At 41.4% G+C, this 17,721-nt stretch overlaps 1 protein-coding gene across 4 annotated transcripts in view; it reads left to right on the forward strand.

Moving 5' to 3' along the window:
- LOC126199022 (dual oxidase maturation factor 1-like) overlaps positions 1–17,721 on the forward strand; it is a 145,142-nt gene that overhangs the window by 101,122 nt on the left and 26,299 nt on the right. For all 4 annotated transcript variants that reach the window (XM_049935716.1, XM_049935717.1, XM_049935714.1 and 1 more), the window contains 2 exons: positions 3,194–3,310; positions 3,618–3,724. In XM_049935716.1, the coding sequence (XP_049791673.1) occupies positions 3,194–3,310; positions 3,618–3,724 (224 nt within the window). The remainder of the gene's footprint in view (positions 1–3,193; positions 3,311–3,617; positions 3,725–17,721) is intronic.

Here is a 17,721-nt window from a genome sequence, read left to right on the forward strand (position 1 = left end):
ATAAAACATAAGGTCCACTTCAAAACCTGTTAGCATTCTGGCTGAAATTATTTCTCTTTTGAAGCTCAAAGCTACATGTAAATCTGTGAACTGTCATGGGTACAAGCATGGTGAGATAACTTACACTACTGGCCATTAAAATTGTTACACCATGAAGATGATGTGCTACAGATGCAAAATTTAACCGACAGGAAGAAGATGCTGTGATATGCAAATGATTAGCTTTTCAGAGCATTCACACAAGGTTGGGCGCCGGTGGCGACACCTACAGCGTGCTGACATGAGGAAAGTTTCCAACCGATTTCTCATACACAAACAGCAGTTGACCAGCATAGCCTGGTGAAACATTGTTGTGATGCCTTGTGTAAGGAGGAGAAGTGAGTACCATCACATTTCCGACTTTGATAAAGGCCGGATTGTAGCCTATCACGATTGCGGTTTATTGTATCGCGACATTACTGCTCGCGTTGGTTGAGATCTAATGACTGTTAGCAGAATATGGAATTGGTGGGTTCACGAGGGTAATACAGAACGCTGTGCTGGATCCCAACAGCCTCGTATCACTAGCAGTCGAGATGACAGGCATCTTATCCGTGTGGCTGTAACGGATCGTGCAGCCACGTCTCGATCCCCTAGTCAACAGATGGGGACATTTACAAGACTACAACCATCTGCACGAACAGTTCGATGACGTTTGCAGCAGCATGGACTATCAGCTTGGAGACCATGGCTGCGGTTTCCCCTGATGCTGCATCACAGACAGGAGTGCCTGCGATGGTGTACTCAACGACAAACCTGGGTGCACGAATGGCAAAACGTCATTTTTTCGGATGAATCCAGGTTCTCTTTACAGCATCATGATGGTCGCATCCATGTTTGGCGACATCACGGTGAATGCACATCAGAAGCGTATATTCGTCATCGCCATACTGGCGTATCACCCGGCGTGATGGTATGGGGTGCCATTGGTTACATGTCTCGGTTACCCCTTATTCACAGACGGCACTTTGAACAGTGGACATTACATTTCAGATGTGTTACGACCCGTGGCTCTACTCTTCATTCGATCCCTGCGAAATCCTACATTTCAGCAGGATAATGCACGACCGCATGTTGCAGGTCCTGTACGGGCCTTTCTGGATACAGAAAATGTTCGCCTGCTGCCCTGGCCAGCACATTCTCCAGATCTCTCACCAACTGAAAACGTCTGGTCAATAGTGGCTGAGCAACTGGATCATCACAATACGCCAGTCACTACTCTTGATGAACTGTGGTATCGAGTTGAAGCTGAATGGGCAGATGTACCTTTACACGCCATCTAAGCTCTGTTTGACTCAATGCCCAGATGTATCAAGGCCGGAGGTGGTTGTTCTGGGTACTGATTTCTCAGGATCTATGCACCCAAATTGCGTGAAAATGTAATCATACGTCAGTTCTAGTATAATATATTTGTCCAATTGGTGTAGCAATTTTAATGGCCAGTAGTGTAATTGTGAGACAGCTTTAGAAGCCTTAGCTATTCACTCAATCTGTTAAAAACTTTGTCTGGTTCACATTTATAGATATAAATCTAGAGCCATAGCAAAGACAGCCTCTGCTCTTTCCTCCAGAACACAACACTTACTCCTAAATCTACTCCATCCAGCCCTGATAGCACAATAATCTACCTTCCAGGATCATGGTCTCCACCTGTTGAATGGCCCCATAAAAAAATCTTGGTTAATATCAACTGCACCAGCTACCAGCAGAACCTCAACTTAGACAGCTGTCTCTCAATATTATCAAAAACTCCTTTCACAGCAACCATGACACACTTGGTGACCACAACCACTGAGGGAAGCAGGAGTTGTCTGAATGTGTTGATAATCCTGTCACAGACGTAACAGAAGTATGACACCCTGCCCAGCAACCCTGAATCAGAGTGGCACTGCCACGCACATTGCCAGTGCGAAGCACTGATTATCACTCTGGCCTTGAAAAGCTCAATCACATCATCTGGAAGAGCTTCAATTACCCTATGATGAAATATATCCTAACCAGCAACCTACAGCCATGGGCCAAAGTTGTATTGCTTTACCCAAAAAACTTATGCAGTATCCTAGCCCATCTCTTTCCACTCCTATTCTCAGATCACTCCTCTGTGGGTGGCCCAGGTGCAAAACCTGCATCATAAACCTCCTAATACTCCAATCCAGTCACAATAATTTCTTCTTCTGTTAAATATACTGGAACTACGTGACTTCTAGTCCTAATTTTTCTCAGTTGACTAAGATCCCCTGTTCAATTTGCATTTCTTCTAAAGTCCTTTTTTTTGTCTTGCATCTCCATCCTTTTCTGTTTGTCTGTTATCTAGCTTTGGAAGAATGTGTGGATCTTCTTCGTTGATCTACCTTCCTTCATTCTCTCTAGAAGTGCACAGAGTATAACAATCTTTTCCTGGTTTTATGTGTCACTTAGGGGCAAAATGATTATGTTGCCACGTTTGATCTCAAAGCCTGAGCCCAATTGCCATTTTTTGCCCCCAGCAAATTTTTTGCAAGATACTTCTTTTGTGCCAAGTTTTTTGCAAGATGCTTTTTCTGCACTAAATTTTTTGCAAGATACTTCTTTTTCTAAATCTTCTAATGCCATTTTGTACCAGATGAAAAAAATGGTCCCATAGAGGATTTCTGGTTTTACAATTGTATTACAATGCCTTAATGTAACGTCTTTAGAAAAACATTCTTTGTACAGATTTTCCCAGTTTTATGTAAGCTCTTTTAACTTTTTCAATTGCTGTTTTAATTGCTTCTTTTTCACTTTTTATGTTTATATTTTTACCCATACATTTGAAATTGTCTGTGTTATTGATGTTACTGTACTTGGTTTTTAAAATTATTGTTGAGTTACCTTCATTGGTCATGTACTCTATCTTTTCAAAAGATATTTCCAGACTTGCCTTTTCAGCTGTCTCCTTCAGAAGTTCTAGTCTTAATTTTGCATTCTCTAAGGTTCTACATATTATTATGAGTTCATCTGCAAAGGTCAAGCAGTTTATTGTTTCTTTTGGTTTACCCATACTATGCTGTTGTTAACTTTTTTGTTTTACTTCCTCTGTTTTATTTATTTATTTAGTTATTCTGGCAATAAATCACCTTTAATGGTTTAAATAATGTAAAAATCAGTAGTTGATCAGAAATTGGTTTCTTTCTAGGAGTGCTGGTGGTTATCCTTGGTCTGCTGATAACTTATCTTGACCTTCACTATCCAGATGATCTGGCAGTATTCTTTGGGCTTGATCCATTGTCTGAATATGAAGAATACCATCTGAGTAAGTGATTTCGTTAGCAACCATACAGTATTTGAAACACCCTTAAAAATTTTCATTTGTCTGTCTATTACTTTCAACTGGCAAAATATACTGAATGTTGTGGCAAATTAAGACTTTGTACTGAACTGGGCCTCAAACCCACAAATATTCCATGTAGCAAATACTATGATAAAAAGCCAAGAAATTTCATCCTTTATTTTAAATTAATACAAACAACTAATGTGACATGAATTATAATTTTTCATGTGCCATAATATATGAAAGTATACTGGCATTCAACATATACAGATTTTTTTCCTTTCCACAGCTGCTGAGGAATTTGGGAAAGTTGGTCAGCAAATTTCATCTCAGAGTCAACAAGACATTATTGAAATGGGAAATATGCCTGGTGAACCAAGTGAACTGAAAACTAAGGTAAAGAAAGAAACCTGTCGTCTGCAGGTAAAGAAAGAAATCTGTTGCCAGCAGCTAGCTTTTGCCATGACTCCTCTCATAAAATGATTTCCACAACTACAAGGAATTCAGGTCTGTTACTGCCTCACCAATACCATACAGTTAGTTTTATGGTTCAATTATTTCTTGAATAACAACAGGATGTTTCATTTCCTTCCTCCCTGACATCATCATTCACTTCATCATGGGGCATACACTGCAGTGAATCTTTCCAACAGATTAAAACTTTGTGCTAGATTGATACTGAAAATGTAAGCCATAATTTTAATATACACTGCCTTAGACTTTGTAACAAATTTCTAGAAAATATAAAAGCAAATACTGAGGTCATAAGCTTCAGAAAGTCTTTAAAGCCACATTTACAGCATCACTGCTTTTACACCATTCAAGAATATTTAAATGTATGAAGCGTATTATTCGTCATTTAAAATCTTTGAGGATAGAAATTACTTTCACTTGTATACATATAAAATGATTTGCCCAATGCCGTATTCATAAGCTGCTTTTGTAAACCAGTTAAAAAATATCCTTACTGAGCTAAACAAAAATGCTTCACAGTTTGACTTGAATCTTAAATCTTCCAGTACCATTCCGTACACTGTAACTGCAACAGTTGGCCATACTGGCAGCAACCTCACATTATATTTACCGATACAGTGGAATGCATAGTCTGTGGACATTTATCTGTTATGAAGTTTCTTGTCGACAATCAAGCACAATAAATGATATAACAGTATGATTCATGAACATAATACTAGGAGGACAAATAACACTATCCATCACTGTTTATGGAGAAACAAAATGCACCAGTATTATTGAGGAAGTTTCCCGCCAGATAAACCTGGTTTCACTCTGAGAGGAAGTTTCATTTTAGCACACTCTCCACTAGAGAATGAAAGCCCCCCCACATGTCTGTATAAAATTTTAATTTTTTTCATATGACCCATAATTGAAAATAAAATGAAGTTACTTTTGTTAAAAAACTATGAACCAACATTTCTTTATTATAATTTCCATCTGAAAAAAATATAGAATTTAAATAAAAGTAAAAAAAAAAAGTTGCTGCAAATGAGATTTGAACCGGAGACTCTTCCATTGACAGTCTTCAATGTTATGCATTCAGCTGCAAGCAACTACAAAACACCTGCCAATTGTTTTGCAGTTAACAGTGATTGGAAATCATTTCATTTTTTGAGGCAATTTTTTCTTTTTTAAAATTTTGTTGCACTGCTTTAGAAAATTTATGCATGGGTACAGGTTTTAAAATCCTATAAATGTATATAAAGATAATTGAACATTCCAAGTCCATAAGGTCCCTTGTCAGATAAAAGCTCATATTTAGGATCACATGCTGTCTGACAGAGTGCACACACATACACTGTGCATAACAAATCTATCACTCAAATACATTGAAGTCACTTTCACAAATCTTGGGAAGAACAACCAGAGCTTTATGAAAGATTCCCTGAGTGTGACATCTACCAGCAGCACCAGGTACTTTGTGCCCTTATGTCACAAGTTGCAACCCCAGGAAGCTCAGGATGTAACAAAGAGTATGTTAGCGTAGAGGAAGATGGCATCAAAAGTGATGAGGAAGGTGCCATGTGGTAAAGAAGCAAGAACTGTGGAGAGTCGCTGGAGGAAATGGTTGGTATTTAATACATAGGAGAGTAGGTTATGTGTAATAGGCTGAAGCTGTTGGTCTACGAGAGCAGAGGCTCTCTCAGTGGAGGAGCTGTAATCAGCCGCAAGGGGGTGCCCTGGGTGGTTAGATTTATGGACTTTAGGAAATACATAGGTTGTAGGAGTACGGGGAGTGGTAAGGATGGTGAGAGAGATAAACTCGGGATAGGTTCTCGGATGGCCTGAGGATTTGAGGAGAGACTGGAGATCCTGTTGGATTTTTTGGAATGGGGTCACTATGGCAGGGTTTGTAGATGGACAATTCTGACAGCTGGCAGAGTCCCTTAGCCAGCTAATTCCTGTGGTTCAAAATCACAGTCGTGGAGCCTTTGTTGGTAGGCAGGTTTATAAGGTCAGGGTCAGTTTTTAGGTGGTGGATTGTGAGTCTTTCTGCAGATGAAAAGTTATTTTCCATGTTGAGTGATTTGGGGAATGATGGTCTGAGGTTGAGAAAATGTAGAATGTTAACAGGACATGATTTTTGGGAGCAGGGGGTGGGGGGCAGTGGATCACGGTCAGCTGGAGGATTGAACTGAGTCAGACAGTGTTCAGCATACGTTTTGGGTTGAGTATGACTGGTAGGGTTGGTGGACCACTGCGGAGACCAGGAGAAGGAGAAAAAAATATTTAACGAGTCCAGCGTGATTGCATTTGGGAGTGGGATAAAAGGTAAGGCATTTGGAAAGGACTGATACTTCTGTGGGACTAAGGTTTTTGGAGGAAAGGTTCATGACTGTGTTTTGGATCTGGATTCTGTAGCAGTGGGAGGGAGTTTCTGAGGGTATGGTAAATGTAGTAGGTCTGTGAGGCAGGGTTTGTTGGCTATGAGGGAATGTGAGGGAGGTTTGAAAACTGTTGTAGAGGTTGTGCATAGTGGTAGTCCAAGGTGAGAGTAGGAGGTGAACAGGTTGGAGAGGTTTTTTAGGTAGTATTGTGCAAGCTGCTCTATTTCCTGGAAGGCAAGAGTTTCAGTGTGAGAGATGGGATGCAGGAATTTGGGATTGTGGAGTAGGAGAATTTTAGGGATGGAGAGAAGGTACTGCAAGGAGGTTTGGGCCAGATGTACATGGTTTTGCAGAACTAGGTGGTGAGGGCTATGGACTGGCAGAATTTGAAAAGATAGAGGTCACTGTCAAAGGAGGGACTGCAGTTAGAGATGGGTAACTTAATGGTAAGACAATTTGGGGTGATCCCATGAGCAAGGCAACAACACAGGAACAATACATGGGACTGAGTACTGGCTACTATATATGTGGGTGTAAGTTCCTCCAATAGCGCAGCATAAATATTGTTAAGGAATACATGGGACTGAGTACTGGCTACTATATATGTGGGTATAAGTTTCTCCAATAGTGCAGCATAAATATTGTTAAGGAAGAGCAAAAATTCGCCACTGAGGAATTTTTTGAATAAAATAGAAGCACACTGTGTATGAAAAATGCTATTGCCTTTGAATTAGTAAAAATAAATCACTATTTTGATGGTATTTGGCCTTTCATCTTAAATATTGTCTTACCTGTAGTCTCAGTGCATCAAATGGATACAGACTTTTTCATATTAATAATTACACCATCCATTCCCATCAATTATGTACAGTTGCAATCTCAAAAATTGATCAAAGTATGCTGCTTACAATTATTCTGCATTCTATAATGATGATTTACTAACTTATGACATTTACTAACTATACTAGCTACATTTTCATTTGGTCAGTTAGCCCTTCTGGACTATTTCCAGTATGTTTTCATGTCTCTAAGTGGAGGTGGGTCTCTATTACAGCCGATGGTTGTCTTAATTCCTCATTTGTTAGTAACAGAATATTATCTGTCACTGGAACTAATTCTGATACAGTGCTCTTACTACAGCTGCGAATACTTCTCCTACTCGAGAACTGTTTATTTGCTACTGACAACCCCTTGTGGTGGGTTGATGGAGTGGAAGCCAGCCTACGTGTCCATTACCAGTTTGCAACATAACTCATCTGATGTCAGGCCTGCCAAACCATGCGCAACAACCATCGCCCAGCCAGATACCATTCTAATAGCTCAAACCCATATACTAATCGGGGAAAGGAGTGTCCAGCATGAACCCCATGCCGCCTCCTCCTCCATTTGCATATTACTCAGGCCTGCATCAGTGTGTGACCAGCCAGATCCTGCAACTGGATAAGATCTTCCTTGCTAGTTAGCAGAGGACTTGCTATGTTGAACATACACTCCTGGAAATGGAAAAAAGAACACATTGACACCGGTGAGTCAGACCCACCATACTTGCTCCGGACACTGCGAGAGGGCTGTACAAGCAATGATCACACGCACGGCACAGCAGACACACCAGGAACCGCGGTGTTGGCCGTCGAATGGCGCTAGCTGCGCAGCATTTGTGCACCGCCGCCGTCAGTGTCAGCCAGTTTGCCGTGGCATACGGAGCTCCATCGCAGTCTTTAACACTGGTAGCATGCCACGACAGCGTGGACGTGAACCGTATGTGCAGTTGATGGACTTTGAGCGAGGGCGTATAGTGGGCATGCGGGAGGCCGGGTGGACGTACCGCTGAATTGCTCAACACGTGGGGCGTGAGGTCTCCACAGTACATCGATGTTGTCGCCAGTGGTCGGCGGAAGGTGCACGTGCCCGTCGACCTGGGACCGGACCGCAGCGACGCACGGATGCACGCCAAGACCGTAGGATCCTACGCAGTGCCGTAGGGGACCGCACCGCCACTTCCCAGCAAATTAGAGACACTGTTGCTCCTGGGGTATCGGCGAGGACCATTCGCAACCGTCTCCATGAAGCTGGGCTACGGTCCCGCACACCGTTAGGCCGTCTTCCGCTCACGCCCCAACATCGTGCAGCCCGCCTCCAGTGGTGTCACGACAGGCGTGAATGGAGGGACGAATGGAGACGTGTCGTCTTCAGCGATGAGAGTCGCTTCTGCCTTGGTGCCAATGATGGTCGTATGCGTGTTTGGCACCGTGCAGGTGAGCGCCACAATCAGGACTGCATACGACCGAGGCACACAGGGCCAACACCCGGCATCATGGTGTGGGGAGCGATCTCCTACACTGGCCGTACACCACCGGTGATCGTCGAGGGGACACTGAATAGTGCACGGTACATCCAAACCGTCATCGAACCCATCGTTCTACCATTCCTAGACCGGCAAGGGAACTTGCTGTTCCAACAGGACAATGCACGTCCGCATGTATCCCGTGCCACCCAACATGCTCTAGAAGGTGTAAGTCAACTACCCTGGCCAGCAAGATCTCCGGATCTGTCCCCCATTGAGCATGTTTGGGACTGGATGAAGCGTCGTCTCACGCGGTCTGCACGTCCAGCACGAACGCTGGTCCAACTGAGGCGCCAGGTGGAAATGGCATGGCAAGCCATTCCACAGGACTACATCCAGCATCTCTACGATCGTCTCCATGGGAGAATAGCAGCCTGCATTGCTGCGAAAGGTGGATATACACTGTACTAGTGCCGACATTGTGCATGCTCTGTTGCCTGTGTCTATGTGCCTGTGGTTCTGTCAGTGTGATCATGTGATGTATCTGACCCCAGGAATGTGTCAATAAAGTTTCCCCTTCCTGGGACAATGAATTCACGGTGTTCTTATTTCAATTTCCAGGAGTGTATTATCGCTGTTCTAAGTATTGTTGCTATTACAACGGCTATGATGCAGCATGTTCTTTATTACAAAGAAAATTTGGATACCCAGTAATCAAGGACATCCTGAGATTATGAAGTATTTCTTATATTTTGGAAGGTGCATGGTGACTTGTAAGTAGCCAAAAATAGTTCCTGTTCTGACCCTGTTAAAAACCTGTGTAATAATGACTTTTACATTATTTTCTTTGAAGAAAAACACTTGAGTACGCTGTATTTTTTTTCTTTTCCCGAAAGCTAGGGGGAAGGAACGTGATTCCGAGGCCAAAAACCCTGAAAATTGAGGGCCATTCTCTGAAATGTTTGTTTCTGGGGGCCTCCCAATGACAAATATTTACCTGTAAGGTTTTATCATCTCCCTTGGTGTGGCATTGACATTTGAATTACATAATGAATCTTGGGAAATAAGTCTGTGACACTGAGCCACAACTCTTTGAGGAACTGGCTAGTGAAATATGCATGGGCACTGCCAACTTTGATAGGAACCATTGTGGGGGATGCTGACTCCTCTTGATGTCCTGTGTGATACTGGGCCAATAAGCATACTGACTTGTGAGTGCTTTCATGTGTGTCATACTCCAGTAGTCAACATGCAGTAGATTTATGCCCTGCTCATGCAGTGGCAGTAGGAACACCATCAGGCAGTCATTGTCGACATCTGATTTCAGCATCACTACTCCCTATACCACGTGGATCCTGTTTATTGGGGAAAACTGTGCGCAGAGTTCAGGAAGAGAGTGGGTGGGAGATGTTCCAGGAATCTTGGCAAGTGTTTTTCGTAGCTTGTTCGAGGATACAGTCCTCCTTGGCTGTACCCTTTGCAGTTACAGCTGCAGTAACATTTAAGTCTTGTAGGCAGTTTTGTAAGGTATTGTCTATTTGGAGGCAGCACAGAGTTTCCTAGGGGTGATATGTGGAATCTTGTCTTATAGGTAGTCTGGATAGAGCATTGGCATTGCCACTATGAACTGAATAATTGTAACTTCTGAGGAAGAAGCTCCAATATTGTACTCCTTTTTATGAGTGGTCATTCTTAAGGACTGTACAAGGAAGTTAATGATTTATGGTTTGTTATGGAGTGAAATTTTGTGCCATAAGGAAATGTATGGAATTTATGGATCCTCATTATGGTCCTTATGCAATTTATGAGAAATTAGTCTGGACTGAAATGGCTTCTTAGATATATATGTGATAGGTTGTTTATGCCCACCATTACTTTTGTGAGAAAGAATGGTGCCATTTCTGTGTTGAGACATGTCAGTGGCTAGGACGTGTGTTTTGATAGGTTGTTGTTGTTGTTGTGGTCTTCAGTCCAGAGACTGGTCTCCCTCTATGATTTTTACCCTCCATAACTAAATTGGTTATCCCTTGATGCCTCAGAATATGTTCTACCAATCGATCCCTTCTTCTAGTCAAGTTGTGCCACAAATTTCTCTTCTCCCCAATTCTGTTCAATACCTTCTCATTAGTTATGTGATCTATGCATCTAATCTTCAGCATCCTTCTGCAGCACCACATTTCGAAAGCTTCTATTCTCTTTATCATCCACGTTTCACTTCCATACATGGCTACACTCCATATAAATGCTTTCAGAAAAGACTTCCTGACACTTAAATCTATACTCGATGTTAACGAATTTCTCTTCTCCAGAAACGCTTTCCTTGCCATTGCCAGTCTACATTTTATATCCTCTCTACTTTGACCATCATTAGTTATTTTGCTCCCCAAATAGCAAAACTCATTTACTACTTTAAACGTCTCATTTCCTAATCTAATACCCTCAGCATCACCCAATTTAATTTGACTATATTCCATTATCCTCGTCTTGCTTTTGTTGATGTTCATCTTATATTCTCCTTTCAAGACACTGTCCATTCCGTTCAGCTGCTCTTCCAGGTCCTTTGCTGTCTCTGACAGAATTACAATGTCATCGGCGAAACTCAAAGTTTTTATTTCTTCTCCATGGATTTTAATTCCTACTTCGAATTTTTCTTTTGTTTCCTTTACTGCTTGCTCAATATACAGATGGGTTATATGTCACCAAACAAGGGACACACTTTAGATAATGTTTTAACTTGTGAAAAGCCTTCTGACACCATTGTGTGTATTTATATTTTGCACCTTTTCTGTGTAAATTATTAAGGGGTCTGGTGAACTGGTGTAAATTTTGCATAATAATTTATTTTTCTGAGAAATGAGAGGGCCTTTTAAGTTGGAATACACCTGGACTTTTTCAATGGCTTCCAAATGTTGCTGAGTTGGTTAAGTCCATTACAACTCAATATGTGACCTAAGTATACTCCATTTGCTCTTAAAAGAATTTGTACTTATGTAGGTTGACATTTTGTGAATTTTATTGTTTTGTCTGCAACAGTAGATGTTAAGCTCACAAGATGTTGCTCTCTTGTTATGTCATTTACTAATATATCATTTTGATAATTTACTGTGTTTGGACTGATTTGGATTAGCTGCTCCATAAAATTTTGGACAATTGCTAGTGCTCTAACAGTTCTGAAAGACAACCCCGTGTATATGTATGATCCAAATGGAGTGTTGTTGATCAATTGGCAGAACTGTTCATCTAGTGGCACTTGTAAATAAGATTTGAACAAATTAATTTTAGAGAAGTACTATCCACCATATAGTCTTGACACAAGTTCTCCTGGCCTTAGATGTGATAGATGTCACTTTCTGATTGTGCATTTACAGTATAGTTGATATAAAGTCACCACAAACACATAGGGAGCCACTTGATTTTCAAAACACTAATAATGGTGTTGCCCATTTACTAAATGTGGTGGCTTTGAGAATGTCTTGTTGGACCAGATGAACTAATTTGGACTTGGAGACATTTCACAATGCTACTGTCACTGGTCTAGCTCTAGAGTAGAGACTACTGCAGAAGACTTCCACTGTAGGTAAGCTGCATAATAATTTGCACACTCTAAGCATGCTGAAAACAGAGCTGAAAATTTGGTGCATAGTGAATCAAGATCATAAAATGGTACAACTGCTGATACCATTTTTTTTAAACCAAAAGACAAAAAAGCATCTATCCTAATAATGTTTTGTGCCTGATGTGATGGTTGTTGTTGTGGTCTTCAGTCCTGAGACTGGTTTGATGCAGCTCTCCATGCTACTCTATCCTGTGCAAGCTTCTTCATCTCCCAGTACCTACTGCAACCTACATCCTTCTGAATCTGCTTAGTGTATTGATCTCTTGGTCTCCCTCTACGATTTTTACCCTCCACGCTGCCCTCCAAAGCTAAATTTGTGATCCCTTGATGCCTCAAAACATGTCCTACCAACCGATCCCTTCTTCTAGTCAAGTTGTGCCACAAACTTCTCTTCTCCCCAATCCTATTCAATACCTCCTCATTAGTTACGTGATCTACCCACCTTATCTTCAGCATTCTTCTGTAGCACCACATTTCGAGAGCTTCTATTCTCTTCTTGTCCAAACTGGTTATCGTCCATGTTTCACTTCCATACATGGCTACACTCCATACAAATACTTTCAGAAACGACTTCCTGACACTTAAATCTATACTCGATGTTAACAAATTTCTCTTCTTCAGAAACGATTTCCTTGCCATTGCCAGTCTACATTTTATATCCTCTCTACTTCGACCATCATCAGTTATTTTACTCCCTAAATAGCAAAACTCCTTTACTACTTTAAGTGTCTCATTTCCTAATCTAATCCCCTCAGCATCACCCGATTTAATTTGACTACATTCCATTATCCTCGTTTTGCTTTTGTTGATGTTCATCTTATATCCTCCTTTCAAGACACTGTCCATTCCATTCAACTGCTCTTCCAAGTCCTTTGCTGTCTCTGACAGAATTACAATGTCATCGGCAAACCTCAAAGTTTTTACTTCTTCTCCATGAATTTTAACACCTACTCCAAATTTTTCTTTTGTTTCCTTTACTACTTGCTCAATATACAGATTGAATAACATCGGGGAGAGGCTACAACCCTGTCTCACTCCTTTCCCAACCACTGCTTCCCTTTCATGCCCCCCGACTCTTATAACTGCCATCTGGTTTCTGTACAAATTGTAAATAGCCTTTCGCTCCCTGTATTTTACCCCTGCCACCTTCAGAATTTGAAAGAGAGTATTCCAGTTAACGTTGTCAAAGGCTTTCTCTAAGTCTACAAATGCTAGAAACGTAGGTTTGCCTTTTCTTAATCTTTCTTCTAAGATAAGTCGTAAGGTTAGTATTGCCTCACGTGTTCCCACATTTCTACGGAATCCAAACTGATCTTCCCCGAGGTCCGCTTCTACCAGTTTTTCCATTCGTCTGTAAAGAATTCGCGTTAGTATTTTGCAGCTGTGACTTATTAAACTGATAGTTCGGTAATTTTCACATCTGTCAACACCTGCTTTCTTTGGTATTGGAATTATTATGTTCTTCTTGAAGTCTGTGGGTATTTCGCCTGTCTCATACATCTTGCTCACCAGATGGTATAGTTTTGTCATGACTGGCTCTCCCAAGGCCATCAGTAGTTCTAATGGAATGTTGTCTACTCCCGGGGCCTTGTTTCGACTCAGGTCTTTCAGTGCTCTGTCAAACTCTTCACGCAGTATCTTATCTCACATTTCATCTTCATCTACATCCTCTTCCATTTCCATAATACTGTCCTCAAGTACATCGCCCTTGTATAAACCCTCTATATACTCCTTCCACCTTTCTGCCTTCCCTTCTTTGCTTAGAACTGGGTTGCCATCTGAGCTCTTGATATTCATACAAGTGGTTCTCTTCTCTCCAAAGGTCTCTTTAATTTTCCTGTAGGCAGTATCTATCTTACCCCTAGTGAGACAAGCCTCTACATCCTTACATTTGTCCTCTAGCCATCCCTGCTTAGCCATTTTGCACTTTCTGTCGATCTCATTTTTGAGACGTTTGTATTCCCTTTTGCCTGCTTCATTTTCTGCATTTTTATATTTTCTCCTTTCATCAATTAAATTCAATATTTCTTCTGTTACCCAAGGATTTCTATTAGCCCTCGTCTTTTTACCTACTTGATCGTCTGCTGCCTTCACTACTTCATCCCTCAGAGCTACCCATTCTTCTTCTACTGTATTTCTTTTCCCCATTCCTGTCAATTGTTCCCTTATGCTCTCCCTGAAACTCTCTACAACCTCTGGTTCTTTCAGTTTATCTAGGTCCCATCTCCTTAAATTCCCACCTTTTTGCAGTTTCTTCAGTTTCAATCTGCAGTTCATAACCAATAGATTGTGGTCAGAATCCACATCTGCCCCTGGAAATGACTTACAAGTTAAAACCTGGTTCCTAAATCTCTGTCTTACCATTATATAATCAATCTGATACCTATTAGTATCTCCAGGATTCTTCCAGGTATACAACCTTCTTTATGATTCTTGAACCAAGTGTTAGCTATGATTAAGTTATGCTCTGTGCAAAATTCTACAAGGCGGCTTCCTCTTTCATTTCTTCCCCCCAATCCATATTCACCTACTATGTTTCCTTCTCTCCCTTTTCCTACTGACGAATTCCAGTCACCCATGACTATTAAATTTTCGTCTCCCTTCACTACCTGAATAATTTCTTTTATCTCGTCATACATTTCATCAATTTCAACATCATCTGCAGAGCTAGTTGGCATATAAACTTGTACTACTGTAGTAGGCATGGGCTTTGTGTCTATCTTGGCCACAATAATGCGTTCACTATGCTGTTTGTAGTAGGTAACCCGCACTCCTATTTTTTTATTCATTATTAAACCTACTCCTGCATTACCCCTATTTGATTTTGTATTTATAACCCTGTAATCACCTGACCAAAAGTCTTGTTCCTCCTGCCACCGAACTTCACTAATTCCCACTATATCTAACTTTAACCTATCCATTTCCCTTTTTAAATTTTCTAACCTACCTGCCCGATTAAGGGATCTGACATTCCACGCTCCGATCCGTAGAATGCCAGTTTTCTTTCTCCTGATAACGACGTCCTCTTGAGTAGTCCCCGCCCGGAGATCCGAATGGGGGACTATTTTACCTCCGGAATATTTTACCCAAGAGGATGCCATCATCATTTAATCATACAGTAAAGCTGCATGTCCTCGGGAAAAATTACGGCTGTAGTTTCCCCTTGCTTTCAGCCGTTCGCAGTACCAGCACAGCAAGGCCGTTTTGGTTAATGTTACAAGGCCAGATCAGTCAATCATCCAGACTGTTGCCCCTGCAACTACTGAAAAGGCTGCTGCCCCTCTTCAGGAACCACATGTTTGTCTGGCCTCTCAACAGATACCCCTCCGTTGTGGTTGCACCTACGGTACGGCCATCTGTATCGCTGAGGCATGCAAGCCTCCCCACCAACGGCAAGGTCCATGGTTCATGGGGTGGTACAATCAAGAAAGTGACTGGACAGCTGACTTTTTGCACAAAGCCATTATTGTACATTTACCATGCAAAAGTATATGGTGCTAGCTGTACAGCTGTAATCTTTGCAAGATGGAGAACCAGTCTGAGCATAGGCTTCCTCATTTATAATAGCAACTGGTGCACCAGTATAAACAAAAAATTTTATTAACTGATTGTTGGTCCATTAGTGGGAGAGAAAATTACTGTGGTTGCTCTGTAAGAGAGTTCAACTGTGGTTGTGGCTGTAGTATGCTGCTGTGGCATTATTGGTGCAGTTTTTGCAAACTTCTGCCACATGTCTTTGTACACAAGGCATTTCCCCGTACAGGCACTGAGTGTGCAAATGTTCAGCACACTGGGTACCCTGGTTACCACTTCATATCGGTATAATAGTGAATATGGGTTGTAGAGCGACTATGTGAAGAATGTGAATCAAATATAGGGTTGAGAACTATAAGGTCCCCCTAAATGGGCCATTTGTGTTAAATCCTGCCTAGTCCTCAAAGATGGGGTGTCCAGGAAACCTGCTTTCTCGGATTGCTAGACAACAATTCAAGTAAATCGTATTAATGAAATGTATTACAAAATGAGCAATTACAATACTTAACATTTTCTTATACAGATGTGTCACAAGGAAAGGGCAACATGCAAAATAAGCAAGGATCTTCAATATAAACAATCCTAATACAAGCAAAGTAATAGAGATGACGCTTCTAGCCAGGTAACTGGTCTCGAAGCTTCTCTTCGTCTGGGCTGCAACCACTTCTCTTCGCTGAGGGGCTGCTGCTGTTGCATTGTTGTCCTGGAGAGGGGTCGGTCAGTGTGCGATTGGCTGACCTCATCTCACAGCACTCTCTGCTCTATTGTTCCCAACTGGCAATCCGGAACTTAACTTTACACCGTAACAAGTTGTGTATTACACATCAGAGGCTGCTACTAGGGTAGCTGACTGTGTGTGGAGCACACACAAGGGATTTTTAGATTAGGTGACACTCTATCCAATTCAGATAACGACAGCTGTAGGAAACCCAGAAGTATCAATGTAAGATCGAAAGGAATGCCCCCCACATGTGAAAGTCTTAAAATCCTAATGGTAAACTGCAGAAGCATTCGCAACAAAGTTCCAGAGTTTGAAGTGCTCATGAAAAGCAGTGAAGCTCACATAATACTGGGTACAGAAAGCTGGTTGATATCTGAAATTGATAGCAATTAGATTTTTGGGGAAAATTTAAGTGCATATCAGAAGGATAGCAAATGGGAAATGGAGGTGGTGTATTTGTCGCGGTAGACAAGAAACTCAGATCCACCAAGGTTGAAATTGAAGGAACATGTGAGATTGTTTGGGCAAGACTCAGTATCAGGGGTGAGCATAAAATGATAATTGAAGGCTTCTGCCATCCTCCAGACTCGTCTCCTGATGTAACAGAAAACTTTAGAGAAGACCTCAGTTCACTTCTACATAAGTTCTCTAATCATACTGTAATCATCTGTGAAAACTTTAATCATCCAACAATTAATTGGGAAAAATACAGTTATGTTAGTGATGGGTGTGTAAAGACATCCTGTGAAACTACTAAATCCCTTCTCTAAAATCTACCTGGAACAGATAGTTAGGAACCCCATTCATGATGGAAATATATTGGATCCAACAGCAACAAAGAGGCCTGACCGAGGCCTGACCTCTTTGAGGAGGTCCACACTGGAAATGGTATCAGTGATGATGACACAATTGTGGCAACAATGGTTACCAAATTACAAAGGCCAACTAAAACAAACAGAAAGATATGTATTTTCAGTAAACTAGATAAAATATCAGTAGTGGCTTATCTCAATGGGGAACTTGAAAGTTTCAGCACAGATCAGGAGCTTAGGACAATTCATAATGGGAGGGAACCTCCATGGCATACAATCACTATGAAAAAACTAAAGAAACAGAGATTACTGCATACTAGGTGTAAAATGAAGCATAGGTCTACAGATAAAGAGATGCCGCATGAAAAACATTTGTCTGTCAAGAGGGCAATGCGTGATATATTCAGTGAGTACCATAGCAGAATACTGTCAAGTGATCTTCCACAGAACTCAAAGAAATTCAGGTCTTATGTAAAGGCTGTTAGTGGCACCAAAGTTAAGTGTCCAGTCCCTAGTGAAAGAGACAGGAACTGAAATTGAGTGTAGCAAATCAAAAGCTGAAATGCTTAACTCTGTTTTCAAA

Source organism: Schistocerca nitens, chromosome 8 (genome assembly GCF_023898315.1).
Source record: "Schistocerca nitens isolate TAMUIC-IGC-003100 chromosome 8, iqSchNite1.1, whole genome shotgun sequence".
NCBI classification, from domain to species: domain Eukaryota; kingdom Metazoa; phylum Arthropoda; class Insecta; order Orthoptera; family Acrididae; genus Schistocerca; species Schistocerca nitens.